Raw genomic sequence first — 16,105 nt, 5'->3', positions numbered from 1 at the left:
ACGGTTCAGCCTGGCAGGAAGTGAGCACTCTTTCCCCTGCCTCTTCCTCCTGCTCGAACACTACATTCAGTCCTCTAAGAAAAGCCTGACCGTTCCGTACAGGAAGCAGCGCCCTACGCTCCAGGAACTGTGCAGGAAACAGGTTGCGGAGTCGTGCGGCGGTGAGGTGGAACGGGTCGCCAGGGTCCCCGTCAACCCAGTCCTAAAACACTTCCTGTTAGAGTTCCCGTACAGGATATGATGTCACAGGGGATGCCGTTGAGGCGGGACTTGATTTGGATCGGGTCGGTACTGAAGGGTACGTACGGGATATGATGTCACAGGGGATGCCGTTGAGGCGGGACTTGATTTGGATCGGGTCGGTACTGAAGGGTTTTCGGATCGGTCGCTTTGAAACTAGAGACCGGGTCGTGGTTAGAAACGAGGTCAGAGTTCAGAACCGCACCCTATTCTCTAAACGGTGCACTACTCGACAGGGTCATAGGTCACACTTGGTCTGGGTTTGGGTTTATCCGGTTTGGTGGTGGTCCCTGGAGGATTTTAAGGGACCGTATATATGTGGACCACCACAACAACAACAACGACAACAGGTTATGGGGCGGCTGCATTAAAGAACCACCACCGGGGTTCTGGTTGTGTTCTGATCCGGGTCGCTGACCCTGTGAGGTGGACGGTTTGGTTAGTGGACTGGTTCTGCCGTTGTAGGCAGGGCTAGGTTCGCTGTAGCACAACAACTCAAGCATCAATACTTTACAATGTTTACAATGTTGTTTACAAACTTTACAACGACCAGGAATGTTTACGCTACACAATATTACAGTACTGTATGTATAACTGTGTACTCTCTGGTACTAACAGGTATAACTGTGTACTATGTAGTACTAACAGGTATAACTGTGTACTCTCTGGTACTAATGGGTATAACTGTGTACTATGTAGTACTAACGGGTATAACTGTGTACTCTCTAGTACTAATGGGTGTAACTGTGTACTCTCTAGTACTAATGGGTGTAACTGTGTACTCTCTAGTACCAATGGGTATAACTGTGTACTCTCTAGTACTAATGGGTATAACTGTGTACTCTCTAGTACTAATGGGTATAACTGTGTACTCTCTGGTACTAACGGGTATAACTATGTCGTACTAATGAGTAACTGTGTACTATGTAGTACTAATGAGTATAACTGTGTACTATGCATCATATCTGCTGTGCAGACTACCTCTAGGGGTGTTTTAATGGATAATAAATATGGCGTATATATTTCAGCCCTGTGTCTTCCTGTCGGTCTGTGTGTTGCTGTTAGACAATATGTTATTCTCTAATGCTCCTTATCAGTTAACAACAAATTCTTATTTTACAATGACGGTCCTACCCTCCCAGACAGAGACGGACAGACAGACAGATGGACAGACAGACGGACAGACAGAGAGATGGACAGACAGACAGAGACGGACAGACAGACGGACAGACAGACAGAGAGATGGACACACAGTGAGACGGACAGACAGACACAGAGAGACGGACAGACAGACACAGAGAGACAGACAGACAGAGAGACGGACAGACAGACAGTGAGACGGACAGACAGACAGAGAGATGGACACACAGTGAGACGGACAGACAGACACAGAGAGACGGACAGACAGACACAGAGAGACAGACAGACAGAGAGACGGACAGACAGACAGTGAGACGGACAGACAGACACAGGCAGGCAGACAGACGGACGGACAGACAGACAGACAGAGACGGACAGACAGAGAGACGGACAGACAGAGAGACAGGTATAACAGACAGACACAGAGAGAGAGAGAGAGAGACAGGTATAACAGACAGACAGAGAGACAGGTATAACAGACAGACAGAGACAGGTATAACAGACAGACACAGAGAGACAGAGACAGGTATAACAGACAGACACAGAGAGACAGAGACAGGTATAACAGACAGACAGAGAGACAGAGACAGGTATAACAGACAGACACAGAGAGACAGAGACAGGTATAACAGACAGACAGAGAGACAGAGACAGGTATAACAGACAGACAGAGAGATGGTGTGTGTGGTTGCTGTGACAACACTGGGTACAGTAGGTAACCGCAGTGACACATCAATGTGACAGATGGGCTGAGCTATGATAGTAAACGCTCTGTGTGTGTGTGTGTGTGTGTGTGTGTGTGTGTGTGTGGGGGGGGGGGGGTCTGTTACAGGAACATGTAGAGTAAAGTGAAGAATCAGAAGGTCTGTCAGTAAAATATGTTTCTGTCAGAAGAAGGGAGGGGTCGGGTACCAGAATGTCTCGGCGTGTGAGTGGTGTGTGTGTGTGTGTTTCTGTATGTGTGTGTGTGTGTGGGGGGGGGGGGGGGGGGGGGGGGGGGGGGGTCTGTTACAGGAACATGCAGAGTAAAGTGAAGAATCAGAAGGTCTGTCAGTAAAATATGTTTCTGTCAGAAGAAGGGAGGGGTCGGGTACCAGAATGTCTCGGCGTGTGGGTGGTGTGTGTGTGTGGTGTGTTTCTGTGTGTGTGTGTGTGTGGTGTGTTTCTGTGTGTGTGTGTGTGTGGTTAGTCAGAACGGCCAGTAATGACTAATAAAGGTGAAAGGTCGATAACCTTTGTTGTAAATCATCTGATAATAATGACGAGGAGGGAAACACAAACCTGTCACATGACGACTGGTCACATTACTATGAGATGATTAAATACAGAACCAGGACCAATACAGAACCAGGACCAATACAGAACCAGGACCAATACAAATACAGAACCAGGACCAATACAGAACCAGGACCAATACAGAACCAGAACCAATACAGAACCAGGACAAATACAGAACCAGGACCAATACAGAACCAGGACCAATACAGAACCAGGACCAATACAAATACAGAACCAGGACCAATACAGAACCAGGACCAATACAGAACCAGGACCAATACAGAACCAGGACCAATACAGAACCAGAACCAATACAGAACCAGGACCAATACAAATACAGAACCAGGACCAATACAGAACCAATACAAATACAGAACCAGGACCAATACAGAACCAGGACCAATACAGAACCAGGACCAATACAAATACAGAACCAGGACCAATACAGAACCAGGACCAATACAGAACCAGGACCAATACAAATACAGAACCAGGACCAATACAGAACCAGGACCAATACAGAACCAGGACCAATACAAATACAGAACCAGGACCAATACAGAACCAGGACCAATACAGAACCAGGACCAATACAAATACAGAACCAGGACCAATACAGAACCAGGACCAATACAGAACCAGGACCAATACAAATACAGAACCAGGACCAATACAAATACAGAACCAGGACCAATACAGAACCAGGACCAATACAGAACCAGGACCAATACAGAACCAGGACCAATACAAATACAGAACCAGGACCAATACAGAACCAGGACCAATACAAATACAGAACCAGGACCAATACAAATACAGAACCAGGACCAATACAGAACCAGGACAAATACAGAACCAGGACCAATACAGAACCAGGACCAATACAGAACCAGGACCAATACAAATACAGAACCAGGACCAATACAGAACCAGGACCAATACAGAACCAGGACCAATACAGAACCAGAACCAATACAGAGCCAGAACCAATACAAATACAGAACCAATACAGAACCAGGACCAATACAAATACAGAACCAGGACCAATACAGAACCAGGACCAATACAGAACCAGAACCAATACAGAACCAGGACCAATACAGAACCAGGACCAATACAGAACCAGGACCAATACAAATACAGAACCAGGACCAATACAGAACCAGGACCAATACAAATACAGAACCAGGACCAATACAGAACCAGGACCAATACAGAACCAGGACCAATACAGAACCAGGACCAATACAGAACCAGAACCAATACAAATACAGAACCAGGACCAATACAGAACCAGAACCAATACAGAACCAGGACCAATACAGAACCAGGACCAATACAGAACCAGGACCAATACAGAACCAGGACCAATACAGGACCAATACAAATACAGAACCAGGACCAATACAGAACCAGGACCAATACAGAACCAGGACCAATACAGAACCAGGACCAATACAAATACAGAACCAGGACCAATACAAATACAGAACCAGGACCAATACAGAACCAGGACCAATACAAATACAGAACCAGGACCAATACAAATACAGAACCAGGACCAATACAGAACCAGGACCAATACAGAACCAGGACCAATACAGAACCAGGACCAATACAAATACAGAACCGGGACCAAACAATTCACAAGAATCTGCAGCTTTGCCATGGAATTTCGTCAACGGACTGTGTGTGTGTGTGTGTGTGTGTTTCATTCATAGTGTTTCAGGTTTAGAGAAGTGAAGAGTTTCAGGTGTTGGACAGAATTCTGTGGAAGTCCACACACACACACACACACACAATCTCAGCATTATTTGATCTACGGTTCCCCAGAATTCTCTAAAAAGGAGCCTTGTTCTCTCTCTCCGTCTGGCGTGCCAATGAGGAAATTCAAACCCAGGACGAGTCACTGATGTAGAACACCAGGTGTTTATACCTGTGATTTCCCTGATGTCGTCATTACCACTGAGCCGTTCATATTCATATTTCTCTCCTTCTGTCTCCCCTCCTTTCCTCTATCCTCCCATTTAATCTCTGTCTCCCCTCCATTCCTCTATCCTCCCCTCCTTTCCTCTATCCTCCCCTTTAATCTCTGTCTCCCCTCCTTTCCTCTCTCTCTGTCTCCCCTCCTTTCCTCTATCCTCCCCTTTAATCTCAGTCTCCCCTCCATTCCTCTATCCTCCCCTTTAATCTCTGTCTCCCCTCCTTTCCTCTATCCTCCCCTTTAATCTGTCTCCCCTCCATTCCTCTATCCTCCCCTTTAATCTCTGTCTCCCCTCCATTCCTCTATCCTCCCCTTTAATATCTGTCTCCCCTCCATTCCTCTATCCTCCCCTTTAATCTCTGTCTCCCCTCCTTTCCTCTCTCCATCCCCTTTCTCTCCTCACTCTGCCTCCTTTCTCTCCTCTCGGCATCCTCTTCTTTCCTCTCTCATTTCCTCTCTCTGTCTCCTTTCTCTCCTCTCCTCTCTCTGCCTCCTTTCTCTCCTCTCTGCCTCCTTTCTCTCCTCTCTGCCTCCTTTCTCTCCTCTCTCTGCCTCCTTTCTCTCCTCTCTCTGCCTCCTTTCTCTCCTCTCTCTGCCTCCTTTCTCTCCTCTCTCTGCCTCCTTTCTCTCCTCTCTGTCTCCTTTGTCTCCTTTCTCTCCGTCTCCTTTCTCTCCTCTCTCTGTCTCCTTTCTCTCCTCTCTCTGTCTCCTTTCTCTCCTCTCTCTGTCTCCTTTCTCTCCTCTCTCTGTCTCCTTTCTCTCCTCTCTCTGTCTCCTTTCTCTCCTCTCTCTGTCTCCTTTCTCTCCTCTCTCTCCTCTCTCTGTCTCCTTTCTCTCCTCTCTGTCTCATTTCTCTCCTCTCTCAGCTATGTAGGCCTGTCTTACCAATTCAATAATATTGGGGCTTGTTCCAACATTGAAGCCGACGCGGTTTCGGGAGACCATTCTGTCGTCATAACGACACATTATTATTTGGTAGATCAGTCAGTTCAGTAACAATTTACCCAAAATGCATCACACAATGGCATGATCTGGAACACAAGCCCTCTTTAAGAGCTGTGGTTAAGAAACACACATCACACGCACTTAGCAGCCTTCGATTACCAGGAACACACACAGACACAAACACGTTTCCCTGAAGAGACTAAGATAGAACAGAACAAACAGCCGGTGACAGACCACATGAAAAGACAGTTTTGTTCTCTTTCCATCTCTCGCTACTGTGATGTACAGTTCTCTATCCTCCTCGTCTCTCTCTGCTGTGATGTACAGTTCTCTATCCTCCTCGTCTCTCTCGCTACTGTGATGTACAGTTCTCTATCCTCCTCGTCTCTCTCTGCTGTGATGTACAGTTCTCTATCCTCCTCGTCTCTGCTCTCTGCTGTGATGTACAGTTCTCTATCCTCCTCGTCTCTCTCGCTACTGTGATGTACAGTTCTCTATCCTCCTCGTCTCTCTCTCTACTGTGATGTACAGTTCTCTATCCTCCTCGTCTCTCTCGCTACTGTGATGTACAGTTCTCTATCCTCCTAGTCTCTCTCTCTGCTGTGATGTACAGTTCTCTATCCTCCTCGTCTCTCTCTCTGCTGTGATGTACAGTTCTCTATCCTCCTCGTCTCTCTCGCTACTGTGATGTACAGTTCTCTATCCTCCTAGTCTCTCTCTCTGCTGTGATGTACAGTTCTCTATCCTCCTCGTCTCTCTCTCTGCTCTCTGCTGTGATGTACAGTTCTCTATCCTCCTCGTCTCTCTCTCTGCTGTGATGTACAGGTCTCTATCCTCCTCGTCTCTCTCTGCTCTCTGCTGTGATGTACAGTTCTCTATCCTCCTAGTCTCTCTCTCTGCTGTGATGTACAGTTCTCTATCCTCCTCGTCTCTCTCTCTGCTCTCTGCTGTGATGTACAGTTCTCTATCCTCCTAGTCTCTCTCTCTGCTGTGATGTACAGTTCTCTATCCTCCTCGTCTCTCTCTCTGCTGTGATGTACAGTTCTCTATCCTCCTAGTCTCTCTCTCTGCTGTGATGTACAGTTCTCTATCCTCCTCGTCTCTCTCTCTACTGTGATGTACAGTTCTCTATCCTCCTCGTCTCTCTCTCTGCTGTGATGTACAGTTCTCTATCCTCCTCGTCTCTCTCGCTACTGTGATGTACAGTTCTCTATCCTCCTCGTCTCTCTCGCTACTGTGATGTACAGTTCTCTATCCTCCTCGTCTCTCTCGCTACTGTGATGTACAGTTCTCTATCCTCCTCGTCTCTCTCTCTGCTGTGATGTACAGTTCTCTATCCTCCTCGTCTCTCTCTCTGCTGTGATGTACAGTTCTCTATCCTCCTCGTCTCTCTCTCTACTGTGATGTACAGTTCTCTATCCTCCTCGTCTCTCTCTCTGCTCTCTGCTGTGATGTACAGTTCTCTATCCTCCTCGTCTCTCTCTCTACTGTGATGTACAGTTCTCTATCCTCCTCGTCTCTCTCTCTGCTCTTTGCTGTGATGTACAGTTCTCTATCCTCCTCGTCTCTCTCTCTGCTGTGATGTACAGTTCTCTATCCTCCTCGTCTCTCTCGCTACTGTGATGTACAGTTCTCTATCCTCCTCGTCTCTCTCTCTACTGTGATGTACAGTTCTCTATCCTCCTCGTCTCTCTCTCTGCTGTGATGTACAGTTCTCTATCCTCCTCGTCTTAATGTATCTTTCTCTCTCTGTGCGTGTGTGAGAGACAATCCCAGTCTAACAGGTCTCTTCTTGTCACTCTGTAGCTCCGTGGTGGGACCTCTCCCCTCCCCCTCACCTCCTCTCTTTCCTGTCTTCTAGGCCACGCTGCGGAGAAAGAGAGACAGGCAGAGAGATGGAGAGACAGAGACATATTTGCATCTTATTGAAAGAAGTTGAACCATAACATCCCTTATAGAGCTAGCTAGGTATTCTAACCAAGTTGTGTCTTTGAAACATCCTTTATAGAGCTAGCTAGGTATTCTAACCAAGTTGTGTCTCTGAAACATCCCTTATAGAGCTAGCTAGGTATTCTAACCAAGTTGTGTCTCTGAAACATCCTTATAGAGCTAGCTAGGTATTCTAACCAAGTTGACGTCTCTGAAACATCCCTTATAGAGCTAGCTAGGTATTCTAACCAAGTTGTGTCTCTGAAACATCCCTTATAGAGCTAGCTAGGTATTCTAACCAAGGTGTGTCTCTGAAACATCCCTTATAGAGCTAGCTAGGTATTCTAACCAAGCTGTGTCTCTGAAACATCCCTTATAGAGCTAGCTAGGTATTCTAACCAAGTTGACGTCTCTGAAACATCCCTTATAGAGCTAGCTAGGTATTCTAACCAAGTTGTGTCTCTGAAACATCCCTTATAGAGCTAGCTAGGTATTCTAACCAAGGTGTGTCTCTGAAACATCCCTTATAGAGCTAGCTAGGTATTCTAACCAAGTTGACGTCTCTGAAACATCCCTTATAGAGCTAGCTAGGTATTCTAACCAAGTTGTGTCTCTGAAACATCCCTTATAGAGCTAGCTAGGTATTCTAACCAAGTTGTGTCTCTGAAACATCCCTTATAGAGCTAGCTAGGTATTCTAACCAAGCTGTGTCTCTGAAACATCCCTTATAGAGCTAGGTATTCTAACCAAGCTGTGTCTCTGAAACATCCCTTATAGAGCTAGCTAGGTATTCTAACCAAGTTGACGTCTCTGAAACACCCCTTATAGAGCTAGCTAGGTTTTCTAACCAAGTTGACGTCTCTGAAACATCCCTTATAGAGCTAGCTAGGTATTCTAACCAAGTTGTGTCTCTGAAACATCCCTAGAGCTAGCTAGGTATTCTAACCAAGTTGTGTCTCTGAAACATCCCTTATAGAGCTAGCTAGGTATTCTAACCAAGTTGTGTCTCTGAAACATCCCTTATAGAGCTAGCTAGGTATTCTAACCAAGTTGACGTCTCTGAAACATCCCTTATAGAGCTAGCTAGGTATTCTAACCAAGGTGGGTCTCTGAAACATCCCTTATAGAGCTAGCTAGGTATTCTAACCAAGTTGACGTCTCTGAAACATCCCTTATAGAGCTAGCTAGGTATTCTAACCAAGTTGACGTCTCTGAAACATCCCTTATAGAGCTAGCTAGGTATTCTAACCAAGTTGACGTCTCTGAAACATCCCTTATAGAGCTAGCTAGGTATTCTAACCAAGTTGTCTCTGAAACATCCCTTATAGAGCTAGCTAGGTATTCTAACCAAGTTGTCTCTGAAACATCCCTTATAGAGCTAGCTAGGTATTCTAACCAAGTTGACGTCTCTGAAACATCCCTTATAGAGCTAGCTAGGTATTCTAACCAAGTTGCGTCTCTGAAACATCCCTTATAGAGCTAGCTAGGTATTCTAACCAAGTTGTGTCTCTGAAACATCCCTTATAGAGCTAGGTATTCTAACCAAGCTGTGTCTCTGAAACATCCCTTATAGAGCTAGCTAGGTATTCTAACCAAGTTGACGTCTCTGAAACATCCCTTATAGAGCTAGCTAGGTTTTCTAACCAAGTTGACGTCTCTGAAACATCCCTTATAGAGCTAGCTAGGTATTCTAACCAAGTTGTGTCTCTGAAACATCCCTAGAGCTAGCTAGGTATTCTAACCAAGTTGTGTCTCTGAAACATCCCTTATAGAGCTAGCTAGGTATTCTAACCAAGTTGTGTCTCTGAAACATCCCTTATAGAGCTAGCTAGGTATTCTAACCAAGTTGACGTCTCTGAAACATCCCTTATAGAGCTAGCTAGGTATTCTAACCAAGGTGGGTCTCTGAAACATCCCTTATAGAGCTAGCTAGGTATTCTAACCAAGTTGACGTCTCTGAAACATCCCTTATAGAGCTAGCTAGGTATTCTAACCAAGTTGACGTCTCTGAAACATCCCTTATAGAGCTAGCTAGGTATTCTAACCAAGGTGGGTCTCTGAAACATCCCTTATAGAGCTAGCTAGGTACTCTAACCAAGTTGACGTCTCTGAAACATCCCTTATAGAGCTAGCTAGGTATTCTAACCAAGTTGACGTCTCTGAAACATCCCTTATAGAGCTAGCTAGGTATTCTAACCAAGTTGACGTCTCGGAAACATCCCTTATAGAGCTAGCTAGGTATTCTAACCAAGTTGTCTCTGAAACATCCCTTATAGAGCTAGCTAGGTATTCTAACCAAGTTGTCTCTGAAACATCCCTTATAGAGCTAGCTAGGTATTCTAACCAAGTTGACGTCTCTGAAACATCCCTTATAGAGCTAGCTAGGTATTCTAACCAAGTTGTCTCTGAAACATCCCTTATAGAGCTAGCTAGGTATTCTAACCAAGTTGACGTCTCTGAAACATCCCTTATAGAGCTAGCTAGGTATTCTAACCAAGTTGTGTCTCTGAAACATCCCTTATAGAGCTAGCTAGGTATTCTAACCAAGTTGACGTCTCGGAAACATCCCTTATAGAGCTAGCTAGGTATTCTAACCAAGTTGACGTCTCTGAAACATCCCTTATAGAGCTAGCTAGTATTCTAACCAAGTTGTCTCTGAAACATCCCTTATAGAGCTAGCTAGGTATTCTAACCAAGTTGACGTCTCTGAAACATCCCTTATAGAGCTAGCTAGGTATTCTAACCAAGTTGTGTCTCTGAAACATCCCTTATAGAGCTAGCTAGGTATTCTAACCAAGTTGTGTCTCTGAAACATCCCTTATAGAGCTAGCTAGGTATTCTAACCAAGCTGTGTCTCTGAAACATCCCTTATAGAGCTAGGTATTCTAACCAAGCTGTGTCTCTGAAACATCCCTTATAGAGCTAGCTAGGTATTCTAACCAAGTTGACGTCTCTGAAACATCCCTTATAGAGCTAGCTAGGTTTTCTAACCAAGTTGACGTCTCTGAAACATCCCTTATAGAGCTAGCTAGGTATTCTAACCAAGTTGTGTCTCTGAAACATCCCTAGAGCTAGCTAGGTATTCTAACCAAGTTGTGTCTCTGAAACATCCCTTATAGAGCTAGCTAGGTATTCTAACCAAGTTGTGTCTCTGAAACATCCCTTATAGAGCTAGCTAGGTATTCTAACCAAGTTGACGTCTCTGAAACATCCCTTATAGAGCTAGCTAGGTATTCTAACCAAGTTGTCTCTGAAACATCCCTTATAGAGCTAGCTAGGTATTCTAACCAAGTTGTCTCTGAAACATCCCTTATAGAGCTAGCTAGGTATTCTAACCAAGTTGACGTCTCTGAAACATCCCTTATAGAGCTAGCTAGGTATTCTAACCAAGTTGTCTCTGAAACATCCCTTATAGAGCTAGCTAGGTATTCTAACCAAGTTGACGTCTCTGAAACATCCCTTATAGAGCTAGCTAGGTATTCTAACCAAGTTGTGTCTCTGAAACATCCCTTATAGAGCTAGCTAGGTATTCTAACCAAGTTGACGTCTCGGAAACATCCCTTATAGAGCTAGCTAGGTATTCTAACCAAGTTGTGTCTCTGAAACATCCCTTATAGAGCTAGCTAGGTATTCTAACCAAGTTGACGTCTCTGAAACATCCCTTATAGAGCTAGCTAGGTATTCTAACCAAGTTGTGTCTCTGAAACATCCCTTATAGAGCTAGCTAGGTATTCTAACCAAGTTGACGTCTCTGAAACATCCCTTATAGAGCTAGCTAGGTATTCTAACCAAGTTGTGTCTCTGAAACATCCCTTATAGAGCTAGCTAGGTATTCTAACCAAGTTGCCAAACAGAACAAACATGTTTCCCATTGAAAACACACGACCAGAAAGCAAGTTAACAGTCTCTTCTGAGGAAACATAACCGATTGGACCAGCGGTTTGTTTACAGCTCTCTCATGTACACACATGAATACACACAGGCGCAAACACACCCACACGCTTCCACACACACTCTTGAGAAACAATCTACATTCACATCTAGAACACAATGTCATTCAAATAACCAACAGGTCAGCAGGTCTGAAAACCAACAGGTCTAGGTCTAATAACCAACAGGTCAACAGGTCTGAAAACCAACAGGTCAACAGGTCTAATAACCAACAGGTCAACAGGTCTAATAACCAACAGGTCTAGGTCTAGTAACCAACAGGTCAGCAGGTCTGAAAACCAACAGGTCAACAGGTCTAATAACCAACAGGTCAAATAACCAACAGGTCAGCAGGTCTAATAACCAACAGGTCAGCAGGTCTAATAACCAACAGGTCAACAGGTCTAATAACCAACAGGTCAACAGGTCTAATAACCAACAGGTCAACAGGTCTAATAACCAACAGGTCAGCAGGTCTAATAACCAACAGGTCAGCAGGTCTAATAACCAACAGGTCAACAGGTCTAATAACCAACAGGTCAACAGGTCTAATAACCAACAGGTCAACAGGTCTAATAACCAACAGGTCAACAGGTCTAATAACCAACAGGTCTAGGTCTAATAACCAACAGGTCAGCAGGTCTAATAACCAACAGGTCAGCAGGTCTAATAACCAACAGGTCAACAGGTCTAATAACCAACAGGTCAAAAGGTCTAATAACCAACAGGTCAACAGGTCTAATAACCAACAGGTCAACAGGTCTAATAAACCAACAGGTCAGCAGGTCTAATAACCAACAGGTCAGCAGGTCTAATAACCAACAGGTCAGCAGGTCTAATAACCAACAGGTCAGCAGGTCTAATAACCAAACAGGTCAACAGGTCTAATAACCAACAGGTCAACAGGTCTAATAACCAACAGGTCAACAGGTCTAATAACCAAACAGGTCAGCAGGTCTAATAACCAACAGGTCTAGGTCTAATAACCAACAGGTCAACAGGTCTAGGCCTAATAACCAACAGGTCTAATAACCAACAGGTCAAACAGGTCTAGGTCTAATAACCAACAGGTCTAATAACCAACAGGTCAACAGGTCTAATAACCAACAGGTCAACAGGTCTAATAACCAACAGGTCTAATAACCAACAGGTCTAATAACCAACAGGTCTAATAACCAACAGGTCAACAGGTCTAATAACCAACAGGTCAACAGGTCTAGGTCTAATAACCAACAGGTCAACAGGTCTAATAACCAACAGGTCTAATAACCAACAGGTCTAATAACCAACAGGTCTAATAACCAACAGGTCTAGGTCTAATAACCAACAGGTCTAATAACCAACAGGTCAACAGGTCTAATAACCAACAGGTCTAATAACCAACAGGTCAACAACCAACAGGTCAACAGGTCTAATAACCAACAGGGTCAACAGGTCTAATAACCAACAGGTCTAATAACCAACCGGTCAACAGGTCTAATAACCAACAGGTCAACAGGTCTAATAACCAACAGGTCAACAGGTCTAATAACCAACAGGTCTACAGGTCTAATAACCAACAGGTCTACAGGTCTAATAACCAACAGGTCGAATGGTTTAACACACCACAGTACTACAGGTTTAACACACCACAGTACAACCTAACACACCACAGTACTACCTAACACACCACAGTACTACCTAACACACCCACAGTACAGCAGGTTTAACACACCACAGTACAACCTAACACACCACAGTACTACAGGTTTAACACACCACAGTACAACCTAACACACCACAGTACTACCTAACACACCACAGTACTACAGGTTTAACACACCACAGTACTACCTAACACACCACAGTACTACCGGTTTAACACACCACAGTACTACAGGTTTAACACACCACAGTACTACAGGTTTAACACACCACAGTACTACCTAACACACCACAGTACTACAGGTTTAACACACCACAGTACTACCTAACACACCACAGTACTACAGGTTTAACACACCACAGTACTACCTAACACACCACAGTACTACCTGTTTAACACACCACAGTACTACCTAACACACCACAGTACTACCTGTTTAACACACCACAGTACTACCTGTTAACACACCACAGTACTACCTAACACACCACAGTACTACCTGTTTAACACACCACAGTACTACCTAACACACCACAGTACTACCTAACACACCACAGTACAACCTAACACACCACAGTACTACCTAACACACCACAGTACTACCTAACACACCACAGTACTACCTAACACACCACAGTACTACCTAACACACCACAGTACAGCAGGTTTAACACACCACAGTACTACCTAACACACCACAGTACTACAGGTTTAACACACCACAGTACAACCTAACACACCACAGTACTACCTAACACACCACAGTACTACAGGTCTAACACACCACAGTACAACCTAACACACCACAGTACTACCTAACACACCACAGTACTACAGGTTTAACACACCACAGTACTACCTAACACACCACAGTACTACCGGTTTAACACACCACAGTACTACAGGTTTAACACACCACAGTACTACCTAACACACCACAGTACTACAGGTTTAACACACCACAGTACTACCTAACACACCACAGTACTACCTAACACACCACAGTACTACAGGTTTAACACACCACAGTACTACCGGTTTAACACACCACAGTACTACCGGTTTAACACACCACAGTACTACCGGTTTAACACACCACAGTACTACCTAACACACCACAGTACTACCTGTTTAACACACCACAGTACTACCTAACACACCACAGTACTACCTAACACACCACAGTACTACCTAACACACCACAGTACAACCTAACACACCACAGTACTACCTAACACACCACAGTACTACCTAACACACCACAGTACAGCAGGTTTAACACACCACAGTACTACCTAACACACCACAGTACTACAGGTTTAACACACCACAGTACAACCTAACACACCACAGTACTACCTAACACACCACAGTACAGCAGGTTTAACACACCACAGTACTACCTAACACACCACAGTACTACAGGTCTAACACACCACAGTACAACCTAACACACCACAGTACTACCTAACACACCACAGTACTACAGGTTTAACACACCACAGTACTACCGGTTTAACACACCACAGTACTACCGGTTTAACACACCACAGTACTACCTAACACACCACAGTACTACAGGTTTAACACACCACAGTACTACCTAACACACCACAGTACTACCTAACACACCACAGTACTACAGGTTTAACACACCACAGTACTACCTAACACACCACAGTACTACCGGTTTAACACACCACAGTACTACCTAACACACCACAGTACTACCTAACACACCACAGTACTACCTAACACACCACAGTACTACCTAACACACCACAGTACTACAGGTTTAACACACCACAGTACTACCTAACACACCACAGTACTACCTAACACACCACAGTACTACCGGTTTAACACACCACGGTACTACCTAACACACCACAGTACTACAGGTTTAACACACCACAGTACTACCTAACACACCACAGTACTACCTAACACACCACAGTAGTACAGGTTTAACACACCACAGTACTACCTAACACACCACAGTACTACCTAACACACCACAGTACTACCTAACACACCACAGTACTACAGGTTTAACACACCACGGTACTACCTAACACACCACAGTACTACCTAACACACCACAGTACTACCTAACACACCACAGTACTACAGGTTTAACACACCACAGTACAACAGGTCCAAGTCAGTAGAATCATTTATTACAGATGTTTAATTCATTTCTTTGTTGGTAATTTAACATTAATTACAGGTTTAAAAGCTGATAGCATTTACAGAGCATACAAACTTACTGAAACACTAGAGCCAGACTTTACTAAGGCTGAGAGCATATTTACACTATAGGCTGAGAGAGGGAGGGGAGGGAGAGAGAGGGAGGGAGGGAGAGAGAGAAGGAGGGGGGAGGGAGAGAGAGGGAGGGAGGGAGAGAGAGAAGGAGGGGGGGAGGGAGAGAGAGGGAGGGGGAGAGAGAGAGAGAAGGAGGGGGAGGGAGAGAGAGAGGGAGGGGGAGAGCATACAAACTTACTGAAACACTAGAGCCAGACTTTACTAAGGCTGAGAGCATATTTACACTATAGGCTGAGAGAGGGAGGGGGAGGGAGAGAGAGGGAGGGGGAGAGAGGGAGAGAGAAGGAGGGGGGAGGGAGAGAGAAGGAGGGGGGATGGAGAGAGAGGGAGGGGGAGAGAGGGAGAGGGAGGGGGAGGGAGAGAGAAGGAGGGGGAGAGAGAAGGAGGGGGAGAGAGAGAGGGGGAGGGAGAGAGAGGGGAGGGAGAGAGAAGGAGGGGGGAGGGAGAGAGAAGGAGGGGAGGGAGAGAGAAGGAGGGGGAGGGAGAGAGAGAGAGAGAGGGAGGGGAGAGAGAGAGAGAGGGGGAGGGAGAGAGAGGGAGAGGGAGAGAGAGGGGGAGGGAGAGAGAGGGGGAGGGAGAGAGAGAGAGAGGGAGGGAGAGAGAGGGGGAGGGAGAGAGAGTGAGAGCGAGAGAAAAAGCAGGGGAGATGGAGGGAGGACAACATAGTTTCAGTGTGATCTTTGCTCCAT

General features: G+C 45.2%; 1 protein-coding gene across 1 annotated transcript in view; it reads left to right on the top strand.

Moving 5' to 3' along the window:
- socs1a (suppressor of cytokine signaling 1a) overlaps positions 1–1,267 on the top strand; it is a 6,030-nt gene extending 4,763 nt beyond the window's left edge. The window contains exon 3 of the mRNA XM_020478476.2: positions 1–1,267. This exon is cut by the window's left edge and continues 134 nt beyond it. Within this exon, the coding sequence (XP_020334065.1) occupies positions 1–241 (241 nt within the window). The 3' untranslated portion in view covers positions 242–1,267.
- The last annotated feature ends 14,838 nt before the right edge of the window (positions 1,268–16,105 follow it).

The sequence above is a fragment of the Oncorhynchus kisutch genome, unplaced genomic scaffold (assembly GCF_002021735.2).
Source record: "Oncorhynchus kisutch isolate 150728-3 unplaced genomic scaffold, Okis_V2 scaffold3238, whole genome shotgun sequence".
NCBI classification, from domain to species: domain Eukaryota; kingdom Metazoa; phylum Chordata; class Actinopteri; order Salmoniformes; family Salmonidae; genus Oncorhynchus; species Oncorhynchus kisutch.
Note: the sequence above shows the minus strand (reverse complement) of the source record. Positions and strands in the feature narration are given on the sequence as shown.